Here is a 19,089-nt window from a genome sequence, read left to right on the forward strand (position 1 = left end):
TTTTACAAATAGGTGCCTCTGCGGGATTCTTTGCACAGGAATAGTTGTGCTTGCAAAGCACCAACACCCTGTCAGTACATATTTACTCATCCCTGAGATAACCATATTAGGATATCTGCTTTCTATGACGCTAAAGGGACTCCAGAGCCAATCTGTGATGTACCGGAAACCTTCTATCAAACCAACCTCCTGAGGGCAGACCTGAGGACACAAGTTGGCGACTAATAGTTTGAATTTTGAGGGAAAGGGGGAAAAGCCACTGCAGTGAACGTAAGCTGGGACTTTGGGAGCCAGACTTCTATGATTGCTGATCACGACTCTTTACAATGTCCCCTTAAATAATTGGGAAAGCATCATGTCCTGCAAATATCAGCACAGGTTACTGCAGAGCTCACAGGGTCATTTCAGTCCACTGACATATGTGCTCTCAAAAGAAAAGAACGAACGAAACAAGAATCATTTTCCCAACCAGCACTGAAGCAAAACCGCACATTCAATACTCCTTGGTGCTAAATGCTCAACCGTGTTACAAACATTAATGTAATGTAAATGAGTAACATAGAAATGCAAAAACAAGAAGACATAATCTATTCATATTGCATTGAACATGGCTCAGATTTTAATTTATTCTTAGACAAATGCTGCAAACACACACACACACACACACACACACACCACACACACACACACACACACACACACACACACAACACACACACAACACAACACAGACACAACACACACACACACACACACACACACCAGGAGTACCAGATACACACTATCGAACTGTGAAAAGTTAAAATCTTAGTTTGAAAGAAACATTGCAACAAAAATACTTTAAATCTCCCATTTTTTAAACAGACTCTGGTCTATCGTCCAAAAATGCTTTCAAACGTAAACGGCAGAAACCTTGGGTTAGCGTCATTCCTTCCATACTGGGCTAATACTGGTCCCCTCTCACTATCACTTGGTATGGTCACTGGTTTGATGGTTCAGTGCTAATTTTGTCCCCAAAATGAGTCCCGTGTTGTTCTGCAATATGAGGGTTTTTTGGGGTTTTTTTGTTTCGACTGAGAGATTTCACAAAACGGCTCCCAGAGCAAAACATTTATCACCTTTATCTCACCAAGACAAGCAAAATATTAGAAATATGACAAAGAAAACAAGCACATATCCACAAATGTGACAGAGATCGGCACATTTTAGGCATTTCTATGACACAAATGTGATTTATTTTCCATCAGCTAATGAGCTCATGGTTCCTGAAACGTGTTGTGATTATTCCGTTATTTTTGTACTCTCTGGGATCCCAGAAAGAGCCAAAAAATGCTGCTTTTTGTTATCTACAAGAGATTTTAGCTACTGAAACAACCAGGTGGGATCACTTATGATTTCATAATGTTTCTTTTATGTGTATAATGTCCCAATATAACAGAGTTTTTCAGCTGCATGGCTGAGCAGCTTATGTTTGGTCCATATAGCGTACATGCCTTTCTACAATGTAGTGATTAGAAATGGTCATTTCCAGTAAAATCAAAGCTTATAATGCTAAAAAAACAGACATATTTAATTAAAATTCTATTAAATGTTATACAATCCGAGTCATAATTGGTTATAAAAATGTCACAGCAGCACATACACAGATATGACTGGAGTCATAAATGATCCCACTCGGTCACTTGTTCCGTGTGTTGTTTGTACTTGGAGAAAAAGCTGCAGTTAAAAGAAGTTTGTGAGAAAAGTTCAAAGCTTTCACAGTTCATGCAGGTTTGATTTTTTTCTATGCCAAACTGTGTCCATGTTTTGAATTGTTGTGGTTTACTGACAGTGCAAATAGAGCTAAATACTTGTAGCTTCTACCACTGAGAAACACTGATATTTCGGTCTTTGTCTGGCTTTATCACATTTACACTCGTCTAATATCAGCTTGTGTATTTTTTTGTGTGTGGCTGCTGTGGAGAACATAAAGTCCCTCCATCATGTTTGCCACAATAAATTTTTAAACATGCGAATAACTCAATCGCAGCTTTATTTTAAAGATCTCTTTGTGAACCTCTCAGACTCCAGCACATGCCAAGACGTTGGAGAAATGATGCAGTGACGCAGACATAAAATGAAAATAAATGTTAAAAGTGGGCAAGAGCAGATCCTCATTTTAAAAAACCTTTTAAAAACTCATCTGTACACGTAGCTCTGAATCATGGTTTTGTCTGTAGAAAATGTGACCCATTTAGTCCACTGAGTGTTCCTGGAAGTAATCAGCTGCTTGAAAGAGTCAGAAAGCTGACAAGCGTTTTGTCATTTTTATGAGTCACGGCGAAGCAACGACTCCGATAGGATAAGAAGTGGCGTTGAGTCGGGACTCGCAAGAAGCCGAAAGCGGAAAACATTACAAGCACTTCAGGACGAGCGCACCCGGGGAGGATATGTTCGTTTTGTTTGTTTTATTTTGTGATGTGTGACTTAGCGGGCAGCACGTGATTGCAAACGCTAGCGTTGCATATTTAATGACATGGGAGTAAGAAAGTTTAGGGAAGGTGTGGAAATCAAACTATGTGACAGATGATGGGAAAATGACTGAAATTTGGGACGAGATGTGACATTACGCTAGTGCAATGTCTTTGGCACAAGTTTTAAGGGACAAACAAAAACTTTTACTGTTCCTACGAGCGCTGAAATGACACTTTATACACTTTAAACCACTGCAGAAGTCTCAGGGAGTAAAATATGCATGAATCCCTTATAAGATGAGAAACAGGTGAACTCACGACGTGTGACGGCTGGTCCAATTGCACTTGCATCCTGATAGTCCTACGATCAGTCATTCACTCAATCGGCACAACCAATAAATAGAATATGAATAAATAAATACAAATAAATAGTAGACCAGTAAAATCTCCTCTGCAGTGCTGCTGCCAGCTGAAGCAGTTCATCTCTTCTGGCTCGTCTCCAACTTCTCCGCCCGAAGAGTCGAATCCAAACGTTTTCCTCTCCACGTCGAGCGCGCAGAGTCCAGAGCGACACAGAGTGCGCGAGCGTGTTCGCGATCACACGGCCGTCTCCAGGTCTTCGTGGCTTGCAGATGATGAGCTCAGGTAGGCGGCGAGCTCAGCGTCTCCATCGGCTTGGTCTGCCGGCGTCTTCCCCTGAAGGAAAGAGACGATTAGATTGGAGCGTGCCTCTCATCCAAAAGGAACGTACAAAAGCGGCAGCATGAATCTGAGGGATGGATTAAAAATGGAAGGTAAGGGAGCAAGGTGTCCCACAGCGAGATCTCTAATCTAGTTAGCATAATGGAGGGCTAATCTGGCCTAAAGAATAAATCACCGTCTTTAAATGGAACCATGGAGGACGCATGTTTAGATGCAACTACATGTCTTACCAAGGTTCTGAGAAGATGACTTTCCACCTTTTATTGTTTAACCCAGTCTGACGAAAGTCATTTTTAGTAATTCTGCAACAAGTTTTTGCTTGTAAGGATTTTTTAAGGTATTTTTGGTGCTTTAAACAAAATAACTGTGGTGTAAAATGCCCCTTAAAGCCTCTAAAACCTAAAGAAAGTCAGTGAACGCGAGAAACTAAAGAAGCTTTTAATCTTTAAACATGTTTCCAGGTCACAACTGTCCTGGGGAACTTTGCCTCTTTTATTGCAGCCAGTATCGACTGACTTACCTCTTCTTTGCCTGAAAATATAAATGACAATCACACACTTCCCCTCAGGACAAAGATGTGATGCACTGATCTGTTTGGTAAAGCCTGTTTTTTTATTGCCATACTTCCTGTTCTTTAAGCTTTTGGTATCAGCTGCTGGCCGATTCCTTTTTCACAGTGAGAGTGACACACCCTGGAAGCCACAAAACCTTTCACTGTAAATCATTTGCGTGATTCATCGGGACTTACGGGAATTGTATGCGCAGCTGTTTAAAGTTGTGTAGAAAAGCGCTATATAAGAACCAGTCCATTTACCATTTAAACATCTGTTTACCTGGAAGTTGGTCTTCTCTAGTGACGCCCCGCCCTCGACCAGTAGTCGACACACTGCGTGCTGCTTCCCTGATGCTGCTTTGTGCAATGCAGTGTCACCTCTAGACACGCACACACACACACACGCACACACACACACACACATTCTGGTGATCAGATACAACTCATATATAAAGATCATAGATAAAGCAGTAACGTCAGTGTGGTCAGACTGTTCTATACCACACTACACTACAGGATTGAGTTGTCTGCACTCAGGTTCTCACACAATCACTACGTGTGAATTTTAAACAAATATAAAATACACATGAATGATACATTTCCCTTCAGAGAAAACGAAACAGAAAGTACCTCTCTGTGTCTGTTAAATCCAGAAGAACCTTGGAGCCTGAGGAGGGAGAAACAGGAAGCGTGAGCAGTGATCTGAACGTACAAATGCTGTTAAACAAGCCAGAAGGTCCAAATCCTCTTTAGTCCATGTTTTCCTGCCCTCAGAACAGTCTTCCACTTTGCCTCAGTGTTTCTGGATCATTTCACATCCAGTATTTATTTTTGGCCTTTGCACACAGAGATTTGTCCATTTTTTTTTCAATCTTCTGATGATATCTTGTACTGTAGATGATGCGATATTCGACATCTTTGTAATTTTACATTCAAGAACATGTTTTTCAAATTGTTCCACAATTTCTACATGCAGGTCTTGTGCACAGGTTCACCAATCTGCACCTCATTACTCTCTGAGAAGCTCTTTTTATACCCAATCATCACATTGTTGATGTTCCTCCACTTGTTTCTTTTTCAGCTTTTTTTTGCCCTCTTCCCAACTTGTTGGAGACATTTTGCTGCGATTAAATTCAAAGTAAGACAAGAGTTTTCATGAAATACTAAAACGTGTCAGTATGAACATTGGATATTGTGAATATCCAGAACTGCTGTTGTGACACTGAGTTGTACACAGCTGTGGGATTTTAACCCTAAACAACCTGAGTCTTTCAGTTTTGTGACTCTGACTGAAAGTAGATCCAGGAGGCTGTTGGAGACTTTCGTTTACAGTAACACAGATATTTATTTAACATGCACTTTCTCACCTTGCTGCAGTATGTAGCGGACCAGGTCTGCGTGTCCGCTCTGAGCAGCTAAATGCAACGCTGAACAACCCCCAGAGTCTCGGACCAACAAATTGACGCCTCGATCCACACACTGTGAGAGCTGCAGAGGCCGACAGGAAGACACGATTTCAAGATTTTCAACATCAACCAGGATTCTTAAAAACAGGAACAAAGAAAGAGCAAATCTTTCCTGATAGAAAAACCTGATTGTTCTTTCCTGATAAAAGCACTGAAAATCTATTTCTATATGTTATTTCATTTATCTTTTTAGACCCCAATTCTTTTTTCATCCTCCACTTTCCAAAAACACATTCAGCTAACAGCTCTTTGGTAATCACCTTGTTGTTGTTTGTCAAAGAACAACAAGGTGATTACTAAGATGTTAGCTTTGGTATTCTTCAAGAGAAATGGGAACAAATTAAGTGGGGTTTTTTGTGACAAAGTGCCTAAGGATAATTTTTAAACTTGCTACCTTGAGAGGACGCCTTCTCTGTGTAACACAAGAGTGGTTAATGATCCTACTGTCTGGGAATCAGGGTAAAGCAGCTTCAGCTAACAACTGTCTCGCTCCTATCCCGGTGGACCCGCATGTCTTTCTTTTAGTTTTGTTTATCTGTCGCAACACCCCACATCTTAATCACAGGAGACGTGAGACGCAAGCAATAACAGGTGACAAAAACAGGAGATAAAGACACAGATTTGTTGGTCCACAAAAATCAGAACTCTTCCCCTCTGTTTTTGTTGACATAAAAGGCCAAAATACACCCATAGATGTGGGCATTCCACTGCTATCACTTTTAGTTTTCTTTCATTTATCCGAATAAGTCCTCTCATTAACCATCTGCTATAGTGCCCCTTCCATTTCTGTCCTGGACTATGAGCCAGGCCACAACCAGTTTAAAACATTTTCTCGTGATCTTGCAAACATCAATAATGTGTTTTTTGGGGATTTTGGGTTTTTCCTGACTCTACTCATTTCTAGTTGCATACTTCAATTCTTTGACACAACCAGAGTTACTTTTGTTTTGCTTTTTGTTTTTGTTGTTATCAGTTCTTGAAACAGCCCCTTAGCTCATCCTCTGTCTGGAACAACCTGTTTTAGTTCCTCCCACTTTAAGCCAAGTTTCATTGCCCCATGAAGGATGTCTGGTCTGATACAGAACCAAGAGAGGGAAAAACCGTCACATGTACACATGACAGAAACAAGAAACTGTGGGATTTCCTCCCTTTATTAGGTGTTACTGTCATGGCTGACAGGGAACTTTGTAAGAATGCCTGTAGTATGAGTCACAGCATGCATGTAATTAAAAAAAAAGGATCCTGTGGTGTTTGGAGTGATGCATAATTTAACCTTTTCATGACTTAAGAAACTGCTGAGTCTTTGTTGATCGGCTGGGCAAAGAGAATTTTAATGTTGTGCAACATTAAACCACAGAAACTAATTCTGCAGTGGCTAACACACAGGCTAGTAACAGGTCATCCTCAGGCCGTGACAGAGTGGATGTGAATTACCGTGGAGAGGTCCCCAGAACTTGCAGCTGTCAGCAGAGCTGTGAACACACAAACACAAAGCCGTCACTTTCTTCATCTTTTCTGCAGCCGTCTCTGTGCTCAAACACTGTTTACAGCAGAAAAACAATGCAGGGATCTTTTTCTCATTAACAGATAATTAAGGTGACCTATTGTTTGAAGGGAGCATCAGCCTGATTCTTTCCACAGGGCTCTATTTTAACTTTGCTCCACTTTCTTACAAAGGTGAAGGCTGAGGTGTTTTTTCCACACAGGAGAAATATTCCTCTTGTCTCGAGGCATCATGCTGCTCTGAACAGCCCAACTAGAAACTAGAAACACTTAATGACAGCATTAATCTCAGGGAAACTAAAACTCCAGCACTTAATGTGTGTCTGGAGCATTTACGGATGAGGATTTCATAGTCAGCGACTGACCGTCGGAGCTGCTTTTAGGAAAATAATTAAATAAATGTGTTAAAAGCAATACATTTCGGTCCAAGCAAGGCGCTTCTAAAATCGTAAATCGGCACAAGTAGAAAAAAAGCAGCAGAACTGGAAGCACAAGGAACAACCGGTTCTCTGGGAGAACTGGGGAGTCCCGGGAATATGGATGACTGTTGATGTGACTCTGTAAACAGGCCTCGCAAACACCGTTCCACAGTGTGTTCAGAAGTGTGAACACACTGAAGAAAGCAAATCAATTTACCAAAGACAGAAACCTGTAAAGAAAAGTCCTAAACTGCCCATCTCCATATGAAAATGGAAAAAGTTTGCTCAGTCTTATTTTTCAGAAAGAAAACAAAAGCAAATGAGGAAACTGTATCCGTCCGAGAAGCGTTTTACTTTTAGTTTCTAAAGTTGAGACACGCACTAATCTATGAGTCATATCAAAGGTCAACCCGTGACTTCCACCTGACAACTCACAACCAGCTGATGTTTACGGTTTACATTCACCGCATTACATTTAATCAAATCAGGCAAATATTTACCCTCATACTCTGAATATTACAACTTACAGGCACGCCAAACACTTTACATTTAATGTGCCCTTTTGTACCAGGTAAGTACAGGAGAGTAATGAGAGGGCTGGAAAACTCCTTAAAATATGACAAAATTACAGAAAGAATCAAAGCAGGAAGATGAGCCTGGCTTAGACGTTGCTTCTAAAAAACAAAACAAAAAACATCAATACACACCAGTTACCAGGGAGTTTTTCCTTCCCACAGTCGCCTGCCATCTGATTGCTGGACTTTACTCTCCATAAAGCACTTTAAGGAAATTTTTATTATATTTTTGTTATATATAAATAACTAGAAATGAATTTATACAGCAAAGTTTAACCTTGCCTGTTGTGTTTTTGGAGAAATCTCTTACTTTCAGGCTCCTTAAAAAGTTTAATATTGTGACACTGACTGTGTGTCTGTGCGTGCGTGTGATACCTTGTTCGTCTGATGTCAACGGAGCGCTGCAAACAGAAAACAAAGACAGCGTTAATAAGATATGTAGATAACACTTTTCCAGTGCTTACACAATGTTAGTATCACGTAACCGTGGAAACCTTCATATTCTCATCAGATAGAAGTGATCTTTGAGCAGATGCAAGTGCAAAGTTATGGCCACATCTGTTAATTATAAATGTTGAAGAGAAATGATCTGATGTTCAGCCTCAAACACATGTTTGCTTTAGTTTTGATGTCCCATCTGAGAGGGCTTCTTCCTCTAAGCAATAATTCAAAGATGTGTGTCTGTGAAGAGTTATGAATGCGCTCCATCCTTTCACCTAAACATGGTCACTTCTGGCTCCACAGAAAACAGCGTGGCGGCAGCTAAAACGCAGGGGTGACGCTGCGGTGGCTACGTGTGATGTCACTCGCCCTCTTTCAGATGCATCAGGGGGATCTGCCTCGCCTGGGAGCAGAAAGACGTTGCTTCTCCCAAATCGCTCGCTGCTTCATTATGAATAAACGTTTTCTCATTTGCATTTTAGGTATGGAAACTATTTGATACCCAGGATAAGAAAGGTGATCACACAGTAGGTAAAACGAAACGTTCATGTGGAGCGTGAACCTCTCAGAGATAGTTTTCTCTGTAATCCTTCTTTTGTCTACTCTGTCCAGAGGTGAGGGGAGCAGATAAAATGCACAGGGCCGTGCCGGCTGCATCATATACAATGACACGATTCACTCGCATCACGCAATGTCAGTTCTGCCGTTTGAACCCATCCACCTCAGCATCCACCTCCAAGGGATAGTCACTCTTCACTGCCCATTTTTCTATTAGCAGGTCAGAGAATAGATGCTAAACTCTGCCTGCATTCAGCTGCTCACTGACTGAACAGCTCTGAAGACCAAGACAGAAGATGATCCTAGAGGCTCGAGCACTGCACTCCAAAACACTTGGGAGGGAGAAAACTTCTCCACAAAGTGCGTGCATGGAGTTTTCTGGTTCAGATATCTTCAAACAACAAACAAACAAACAAAAAACAAACAAACAGATGGTGTCTCCTAAATTTCCTTTTTTTAATTCAATATGTATCTGGGAAAACATGACATAATTCTCACCTGCTACGTTTTTCTGATCACACCAGGAGTAAAAACGCATGCAAACATTGCTTAATAATTGTTCATGTCATTCATATATTTATTTAATTGAGGTGCATGAATGACCACCGTACAGAAGAGGCTCCTGACCTCAGTGAGTCACCTCTATCTGCTGACTTACCCGGCAGTGGGCTCCACCACCAGATCAGGCATCCCCGCAGACGAGCCCTGGCTCACCACTGGAGCTTCGTGGTCCAGGATGAACACTTCATCCTGACAGATTTCGGTCACGAAATGCAGATGCTCCTAAAACAAAACCCCCAAACCCCCAGAGAACCAGGAAAGAAAGAAGGAACGTGAGGAAGAAAATGCACCTGGAAACAAGCTTTGTGAATTCTGAAGCAGCAGGAGAGTCAAAAATACCTGAGCCTTGTCGATGCGATAGAAGCGGTCGGCTGACGTGGCTGCAGAGAAGGAACACGTAGTTACGCGACATAAAACGTCTGTAAAACTGCATTCATCAAAATCCCTGCAGGGTTTTATGATACCCAAATAATCTTTTATGATTTTAGAAAAAGCTTCAACGACTTTCATTTTTATCGAGTTATAAATTTAGTCTATAACTCAAGTCCAAGACAATAATAATAAACCTTTTTTGTGCTACTTGTGGCTTTTGAAACTTGAAACTTTTGACGCCCCCCTGTGGGAATTCTTTGCAAGTTAGCAAACATTACACATTCAGCCTGGGATCAACTAATACTAGACTTGTAGTCAAGACCGCCTAAACCAAGACAATACCAAGACCAGAGGGTATCGAGACCAAGACAAGACCAAGACAGACCAGGTGGAGACCAAGACAAAGTCGAGACGGAGACTAAAAAGTCTTTAAACTGCAGCCAGATGCTGCTTCGTTTACGGGTGTCAGGCATATTTATGTGTTTTTGCGATGCACTCACACAGCCCACCTCCCCGCTGTCTACTGTCTCACTCACTTACTGAGAGGACAGACACACGCTCCACTTGACTGTTGCGTCTCTCACCCTCTCTGTTTTCACATAATGATGTTATGCTACATCCTTGCATGTGATTGGCCACAATATGGAGGGATTGGAGCATAGCTGAGCCACTGTGTGAGAGCTGAGCAGCGAAAGGAAATTAAGTGAGGAGCCGGCTCTCGCTCAATGGGAGTCGACTCTTCTGATTCACTACAAAGCACTCTCTAAGCACGGCTCTTAGAGCTCATAATCTTAATTGTTGTATCACCTGCTGTGGCGCCCCCTTGTGTCAAGTGAGCCAATACAAGCAGCTTTTGAAGGAATTTGTGACCTTTGTTCTTAAAAAGCACAAAATAAATAAACTTTACCCTACTTTCAGGACTGGAGTCTGAATACATTACTGTGTTTGACACTTTACTAAAGGATGTGATGGATAACTGACTAGTTTGGTGACTAGTTGAAGGCTTTAAGAAGCTATGTGTACGGTTTACAGACATAAATAATTCTGTAACAGCATCTTAGTAGAAATTTAACTCTCAAGGAGGGAAGAAAAAGTAAGGTTTTAAAATGCTTTGAGTCAAAGTCTGCAAGCTGGTGACCCTATACATGCAGTTTTTGTGTTTTGGGGACCACTAAAATTAAACTTAATTTAATTAACTGCCACAACAGGTGCATGAAGATGTTACCGAGATCCTTCTAGAAGGACTCTGATCCAGTTTAAGGTGTTTCAGTCACTCACAATCCAAGAAGCTCCAGTTGGGAGACAGTCTGCTGGTTGAACTGGTCCGGGGGACACCTCTGCTTTCATCCTGGAGGCAAAGAGACAAATGTTGTGATCGTCGCCATTTTTTATTAAACAATGAACTGAATGTAACAGGGTTCAATCAGGAGATTAATCAGAGTAAGGACGAAGCAAAAGACAGAACACGTGAGAAAGACAAAAGTGCTGTTTACGAGTGTTTTGTAGCGTGGCAGAGATGAGCAAGACAATAAGACAGCATGTAGTGCATATCTTTTGTTGTTTTTAGGGATTTTACCACTCTAAGGGTTACTCTAAGGATTTTAGAGTGGGTGCCAGCCTGTAACAGATAAAGTTAGTTTATATTATTTAGCTATTATTTAGCCAAATGCTTATGGGCTGCCAGCCACCTAAAAATGTTAAACTCTTAGATGACTGTCCAAATGTTTCAGTGTTTCTCAACCCTCACAGAAAGACACCCCAAAGTCATATACCTGGTAGTGCACTCTGTGGCCAGTAGATGGTGCCTGGTGTAAATCCTAGCAAGCACACAGCAGACAGGTTTCAAGGTTAACAAAGAGCCAGAAGCATTTACACAAAAAACACCAACAGCTTCTACACATTTTACATTCGTCACATGAGACAGACAGCTAAAGAGCACCTCTGCGTTCCCGGCAGTGCCGGTCATTCATCCATCTATAAATAACTGAGAAAGGAGCGGCGACGCTGCTGCGTGGATCATGAAATAATGATGAAGAGGAGGAAACAGGAGAAAAGGAGAACAAGGGAGGCAATTAAAGTGATGATGTTGATGGTGGTAAAGCTAGAGACTTGCCTCTTGTAATCTGTCAATATAAAGTCTGCAGGTCTCCAGGTCACAGTCCCCCCTCACCACCACTATGCCAACAGGGATGGCTGAGAAAAAACAAAACAAAACACAGACACATGTTAGAGCTTTAGGGTAATTACAGTAAAGATTTATCAACACATGGTATCCACAGCTGATCACCTACACTAAGAAAATTATTTTTCTGCACTAGAAATCTTCAGAAATATGTTTAAATATGAAAACGTGGTGCCAGGCTGCAGAAACGTAAATGTTGGACACAGTCCAAAATACTCGTTTTATTTGTCTGTCACATGAGTGAAAGGTTTGTTACTTTATAAACCACTAAAACATTTTTTTTTGTCATGTGTCATGCTACAAAACCAGCCTGTATGGAAAGTTTCCTCCTTCATAACCAAAACTCATCCATTTGCTCGTTGCAAAGCTTAAAGTTATGTTTCGTGTATCCTGTTGCTGCCTTTTGGGATTTATTTTTAATGGTTTATTTGACAAACAGTGTGACTTACAGTACTTACGCTAATTTAGTCTTAAGATGTAATTCAGCTTTAGTGGAATTCTTAGCAATAACAAACAGGTTAGCAGGTATCTGCTAGCTATATGTGTGTCATAAAGTTGGTTGGGCTAAAAACAAATGAGCTACAAAATTCTGCAGCTGGTGACCCACAATTTATACAAAAAGTCAGATTAAAGCTGATTTCTTTTTTAATTTAAGAGACACAGAGAGCCTTACATATGTCTCGCAGCCGCTCCTTGTCATACTGCAGCCTGTCGTACTCCTGGAGGCTGATCCGGTTCACTCGAAGACGCAGACGATCTGGAACTGCGTGAGGACTGGAAAAAGCACACACACACACGTGCATGTACATGCACACACGCACAGATCAGACATGCCCGAGCAGACAATGAGAAAGGCATACAGATGCATACATGCACGCACAGACACAACTGGACACAACGCAAAACAGATCTGAGCTTTTATTTAAATATAAATATAACTGAGTGTCTGCACACCTGAATGAGTGGCAGCTCGATCAGAGGAGAAAACTACGTAAAAACAAACAAACAACTGAGCTGAACTCCTGCACTTCATTATTGACGATGTTTTGGTCCGTCTGACTTTCAGTGAAAGTGATCTCATGCTGAGATGCTGCCCACGTACCTGACGAAGGCTGGACAGACCAAAACACTGGAATCGAATAAATATTTCAGCAGTAAGCAGCACAGTGGAGTTCAGCTCAGCTGCTTTTACCTGATATTTAATTCCTCCTCTGTCTTCTTTCGTTCATGTGAAAACAGATCTATGAGCTCTGACATTATAAAAGACATCTGCACAGGTGTTTGAGAATCATACGTCCACAGAGCCTCAAAAGCTCTAACTCAATAATCTTACCTGCAAAGGGACAGAAAGCGTTTGAAATTACAACAGTTACATGACTCTTGTTACTCAGAGCACAACATTAAGACACTTTACAGGGTCTGGACGTCAAGCGAGAGGCTCGGTTCAGGTAAAGGTAAAGGGACTACAGCGAGGGAAACATTAAGACAAAAGACAGAAGCACACTGAGGAGTGGACAGGCTTTTATCTGCATGCTGCCACGCGCTCTTTCTCTCTCTGCCGCTCTCTTCCAGCCTGTGTAACACAAACACCAACAGCCAGCACGACACAGCAGGGTTTGACCAATACAGCTATTTGAGCATTTCAAATCTGGGGTTCTCAAAATGGGGTTCATGGACCCTCACAGCCAACACGTCCAACAGGAAAAATCTGGGCTTATAAAATAAGGACATTACGACTCCTGTCTGTTACGTCTCAGAGGTTGCTGTCTTTCTGATTAGCCACCGCTGCTAACGAGCACAGAGGAACATTAGTCAGGGTGTCCTTGGATAACAGTCTCCTCTCTATGAGGTGCCTGCACCTAAAAACCCAAAAAGCGCCACTTTAAATGAGTTGGGAATCCTAATGCAGAGCCTCTTTCAATGTTGGGACTTTGTCCTGATTTGCCCTTCCTCGCATTAAACATGCAGCAGGAGACAGCCCACGTCAGACTCTTCCTCGCTCCTGGATATACTCTGCTTGGTTCAGGTGAGGGTACTGCCTGAGTTCAGCATGCAGGAGGCTCACTCGTGGTGAATGTACCGGTCATTACCCGTGAGTTTGTACTAAAGTGTTTGCAGGTTAAAGAGCGTGTCATGTTTGAAAGGTCTGGTTGGACATTTACGTTTCTTCATCAGTGCGATTGCTATTAAGGCTTTTTTTAAACACAACTTTCAAGGAAATATCACTTTCTCTTGTATCATGATTAGGGTGAGGACTTAAGATTGGGTGGGGCCCGTGGGATTTTCTCATTTTAAAATGGGTCGCAGCTTTTCTGCTTCATCCTTTTGTTCAGTAGCCAAAGCTTTGACTGAGCACCACCTCCAATACTACAAATAAAAACTGTTAAATGAACAAATAAAGTCAAATATTTTATAATTTGCTATCATTAAAATCATCATAACTGACCACAAAAAGCTGGGAAGATGCCAACTGCTGATTTTGTCATGTCAAATATTGGTCAAAGCCTGATGGATCAATAAAGACACAACGCTGTCAACACATTTACTCACACGGACACAAACATCCATCCATCCGGTCACAGAGGGCTCAGGTACTTACACAGAGAAGGAGTCGGGGGGAGCAGAGAGGCGGCGCAGATCAGCTGCACACACCTTCTGAATACTACGGCCGTACACACGCGCGCGCACACACACACACACACACAGAAGAGGAGGAACGTATGACGGGGGGAGATGAGGGGGGGGAAAAAGAGAAAATGACGAGGAGGGGAAAGGAAATGAAAAAAGAGGAGGGGAAGGAGACAAGGTAAAGAAAAGAAAAGAAATAATTAAAGATCACACCGGCGTGTGTGTTGGAGGAATGAAGAAGTGAATATGAAGGAAGACAAAAGAAGAAGAAGAAGAAGAAGAACAGGAGGAACAGACGGAGAAAAGCCCAGAGGTAAGTGGACAAACATTGATAGCACAGTAGCAGTACAGACAGTCGATAAGTTCTGCTACAGAAAGTCATCACCCTCTACTCTTCCTGCTCTCACATGCACACAGTTACTGTAGCTGACACGGTTTAAAATACACACAGATAAAGACAGAGATATACATGAAGAGATATTAGTGCTACGGGGATGGAGGAGGGTTAGTAGTCTCGTGATTCTCTTTGTGCAGGAGGAAATCACAAGGCAGCACTGCCACTCCTGAAACAGATCAATAAGCATCTCCTGTTCACAGGAAACTGCCAGTGTCACGTGTCAGCGTGTCACCCATGCTCTTGTTTGGATTAATTTGATTACACGTCCCTCCTTTGACTTGGTCTGGCGTGCTGTACGGAGATGTGGGAGACTGACGAGTGAATGTCAGCTCCTGCTAAACAGACTGTGTGACTCATTCAGATTTTTTACAACGCTGCTGGCCTAGATCCTCCATCTGTACGAGCGCGCACGTGTGTGTGTGACTCACTCGTTGAGCAGGGGCACAGAGGTGCGTCTCTTGCTCTTCTGGACCATGTTGGCCTGATTTCGAAGAGAGATGCGGAGAGTGGATGGAGCCAGTCGGCATGGCTCGCCGTCCACCTGAACAGAAAGACACGCTGAGGTCATGTTTTAAAAGTCAAACCAATGACTTCATAGTATTTGCTTCTTTTGGGCTTACATCAGCAGCATAGAAATCCGAAAATCAGCCAAGAAGCTAGTTGCACTCACAAACAGTTTAAAAGACGGACGTCTTAAACCTGCATTCTTTCTAAGGACCAGCAGAGGGTGACTCTTGTTTGGAAAGAGACCGCCACTTCTATACAATGAAAACGGCCCTCAACTCACTTGCTCTGTGACCTCAGTAAACACTTCCCTGATGACTTTATATGAGCTCAACCTTCTTTTTCTTTTTTTAAATGGTCATTATTGGGGTCATTTTACCCAAAACAGATTGTTTGAAGGTTTGGTTGGGCTCTTGGAGATGTTTTGAGCCGTCTTCAATTTAGTAATAGCTTGTGTAATGTTTATTTGACCTGGCCTGATAAAAAGAAATGTCAGGTTAAATAAATCTCACAAACCGCAGCAAAGCGGACTCTACTAGAGCGGCATTGCACGATTCAGCTCAAAATAATCCTTCTTTATCTCACACTGAGCCCCTGCTCATCACAAACAGAGGGTTTTAACAGCTCTCATCTCTGTCTCCTATCTGAGCTTTTGATCAGAGTCACTGCAGAAAAGAGGCCGCACACAAACATCTGGCTCACTTTATCTGTTTGTCATTAAATATCACAAATAAAATTAAATATATAGCCAATTTTAATACACTCGCACTTCTCATTGCATTTACTGCAGCTGAATGACTTCATCATTTCTGCATGACTGTTACTTTAAACAATGCAGTACTCTAAACTACCCCGAGAGGTTCTCATGTACCCATCTGAGAAAACCTGTTTAACCCTTTTCTTGTTTCTCAACGTTGTTGCTTCTCTGTTTATATTACAGCCAGCACTATAGTTACGTTTTAAATATCATTAATAGATATGAATAAATAATAATGAAATAAAGAATGAATAATGAAATATTGTCCCCTGCAGAGTTACTCAGAGCTAAACGAAGAATTGAATCAAATATTTAAGAGAGAAAAATCAGTCAGTCATCTCAAAGGTTTGTCAAACTGTGAGGTGCATCACCAGAAACATACGGAATTTAAAAAGGTTGATCTTCATGCTGGGAAACAGGGCTGACTGTGCTGAAATTAATTTCACCTGAAGTCAATCGTTTTTAATTGTTACTGATCAATTAAACATGTGAGATGGGGAAGTGGGAACTTTATCCAGGTTTTTGTACCAGAGGAAGTCTTAGAAGCACGGACCTAAAGTTTGCTGTCACGTACCATTTCAATTTCAAAGTTTTTATTAATTAATGTTTTTAATACAAGCTAAACTAGGTATATTAAAAAAAACATTTTGTCATTTAATTGTTTATCTATTACTTAATTACTTTAATGCGGCATAAACAGCTTTGGTGGTGAAGGGTCTTTATCAAAAGGAAAAGCTGTAAAACTTCTTCACATTTTCCAAAGCTGTCCAGTTGGCCAGATTGGAGTATTTGCTGGGTCGATTCTGGCCCCCGGGCCTTATGTTAGACACTCCTAAATAAAACTGTACATTTACTACAACAGTTTGTGTTTATTCTGAGGAATTCTACGTGTTTGTTGTTTTCTTATACTCTGATTATTCTCTAGCTGCTCTTGCTTTGAATCCTGCAGGTATGAGGTTGTTATATTACACTCTGTCACTCTAATATTACCTGAACAGGTACAGTCTTGTAGGTAGTGAGGATGACCTCTCTGCACTGGTGAAGTCTCTCTCCGTGACCTCCAACCTGCAGCGCTGCCTAGTGGACAACAGAGACGTTTTCAGATGTGGTTTCCTCTTCGTTGCGCTGCTTCTTTTTTGAAATTCTTACCAGCGAGGCCATGGTGAAGCCGATAACCTCGATGCAGCCGTCGTCATGCCGCTGAGGTTCAAAGTCTCGATGGTCTCCTGTGTTTCCCCATGGCATGGTGCCGGCACAGTATCTGCACACGTGTTAACACAATCATGCAACAACAGAGTCTCAAAAACACCTTAAATGTCATTTGGGCTCCCCCTGTGGCGTCCTGTTGATGACACGCTCACTGCTGATGTTTTTTAGCAAAGGTTAAACTCAAATATCAAATCAAGTGCTTTTCTGGCTGATTCATCTTTCTCCAGTGACGGCGCAGACTCTCCTCTGACCGAACAGGTATGAAATTTGCTTTTATTGACTGAGGAGTATTTTAACTCCAGGCTGCGTGGGAGGACTGAAGTCAACAGCTTCAGCGAGCATAAAACCTGAATTACACCTCCTGCCTCTACCTTCAGCCCACTTCAAGAATTTAATTAGTCAGGTAGTCACAAGAGAGTTGTGGTGTCTCACAGTTTTCTAGATGCTATTTAACATGCTTTGTCACACACTGAATTGTTAGACAGAAATTAAAACTTACAGATGCCCCATTATTTACACGTTTTTCAATAACAGTGAACTTTTTTTCTTTGGTTTTTATTTATTCTTAGCAGAGCAAATACCAAGAAATTCACAAAGAAACAACACAGCAACACTGTTTTCAAAAAGACTGACTGAGCCACAGATCACAAAACTGCTAGTAAATTCACCAATGACTGACTGATGACGCTCGGAGTCTGTCCGCCGTGAATTTCTTCGAAAAAAAGAAAATAGCCAGACCTCTGCTGGGAAGGAAAAGCTCTCAAATCTGTCTGGTTCACAAAAGGCATCGAGACAGAACTGACACTGCAGCAGCACTGAGTGACGGGAAAATAAGTACCGCCCCCTCACAGATGTTCAAAGACACAACACATCTATGTCACAGCTTTAGCTGCCTTAATTCTTCATGCCACAGACTCAACAACGTCCTGGAAACATCCATGTTGGCATGATAGCATCACACAGTTGCTCCACATTTGTGGGCTGCACATCCATGATGAGAATTTCCTGTTCCACCACTACTAAAGGTGCTCTGTTGGACTGAGATGGGACTGTGGAGGCCATCTGTGTGCACGTTCAATAAACCAGTTTGACACCATGTGTCATCCTGCTGGAAGCAACCATCGGAGGATGAGTAGGAATCAGTGTGGTCAGCAACAAGACTTGGGTAGGCTAATAAGGGTCACAAAGAATGGAAAAAATCCACCACACCATTACACCCCCACCCCTTTGTGTTGAAGCTATGAAGCTAATCAATAATATTCAGAAACCTAGACAGTGCCTGACTAAGTTCAGGTCAAGAAATTCCTGGGAACCATCGATTTGCGCTATCGTGGCCACTCCATGATCACCTACCTGGGAATGTTTAGAAACACTATGCACTGGAACTTCAGCTCCTGGATCTTGGGAGTGAGATCTGTGCCATCACACTGTGAAACACATGGAAAGAGAAACATTGAGCCAACGTTTCACAGAATGTGCGCCACATATTTGCAGTATAACAACTTATTTTCACTCTCAGAACGTTTGTTTTGCTTTTAAATGTCATTTCAAGCGTCGCTCGCTGTTCTCAGCTTTTACTCTCAGTTTCACTGTCCTCACTCTCGGTCGAACCCGCCCCCACGTTCTGATTAATCAGGTCAAGGGTCACGCCACACTCAGCTCCCTGCAGGATGCCGTTAATGATTTATTGCTGCAACCACGTAAGATGTGCCATTTTCTAAATGTACAAACCATTTCTGGGTCAGATTTTTCATATTCAATTATCTATTTTCCACCAGGAAAGTTTCTAAATCAAAGCATAATTAAAGG

The 19,089-nt window shown here is 41.8% G+C and overlaps 1 protein-coding gene across 3 annotated transcripts in view; it reads right to left on the minus strand.

The window, feature by feature from the left end:
- Window positions 1-726: 726 nt before the first annotated feature.
- Window positions 727-19,089, minus strand: part of dgki (diacylglycerol kinase, iota) — a 34,838-nt gene continuing 16,475 nt past the window's right edge. Inside the window, exons 14-30 of one of the 3 annotated variants that reach the window (XM_014337456.2) lie at window positions 18,634-18,707; window positions 17,221-17,332; window positions 17,062-17,148; window positions 15,239-15,351; window positions 14,385-14,447; window positions 12,459-12,559; window positions 11,717-11,796; window positions 11,376-11,420; window positions 10,882-10,951; window positions 9,571-9,611; window positions 9,329-9,453; window positions 8,047-8,072; window positions 6,609-6,646; window positions 5,076-5,196; window positions 4,339-4,375; window positions 3,989-4,088; window positions 727-3,149 (exon numbers count right to left, since the gene is read on the minus strand). In XM_014337456.2, the coding sequence (XP_014192942.2) occupies window positions 3,051-3,149; window positions 3,989-4,088; window positions 4,339-4,375; window positions 5,076-5,196; window positions 6,609-6,646; window positions 8,047-8,072; window positions 9,329-9,453; window positions 9,571-9,611; window positions 10,882-10,951; window positions 11,376-11,420; window positions 11,717-11,796; window positions 12,459-12,559; window positions 14,385-14,447; window positions 15,239-15,351; window positions 17,062-17,148; window positions 17,221-17,332; window positions 18,634-18,707 (1,332 nt within the window). In that variant the 3' untranslated portion in view covers window positions 727-3,050. The remainder of the gene's footprint in view (window positions 3,150-3,988; window positions 4,089-4,338; window positions 4,376-5,075; window positions 5,197-6,608; window positions 6,647-8,046; window positions 8,073-9,328; window positions 9,454-9,570; window positions 9,612-10,881; window positions 10,952-11,375; window positions 11,421-11,716; window positions 11,797-12,458; window positions 12,560-14,384; window positions 14,448-15,238; window positions 15,352-17,061; window positions 17,149-17,220; window positions 17,333-18,633; window positions 18,708-19,089) is intronic. The other 2 variants (XM_014337458.2, XM_042225844.1) reach the window with 2 other exon arrangements.

This window comes from Haplochromis burtoni, unplaced genomic scaffold (assembly GCF_018398535.1).
Source record: "Haplochromis burtoni strain Fernald_Lab_line unplaced genomic scaffold, NCSU_Asbu1 Contig_184, whole genome shotgun sequence".
Taxonomy (NCBI): domain Eukaryota; kingdom Metazoa; phylum Chordata; class Actinopteri; order Cichliformes; family Cichlidae; genus Haplochromis; species Haplochromis burtoni.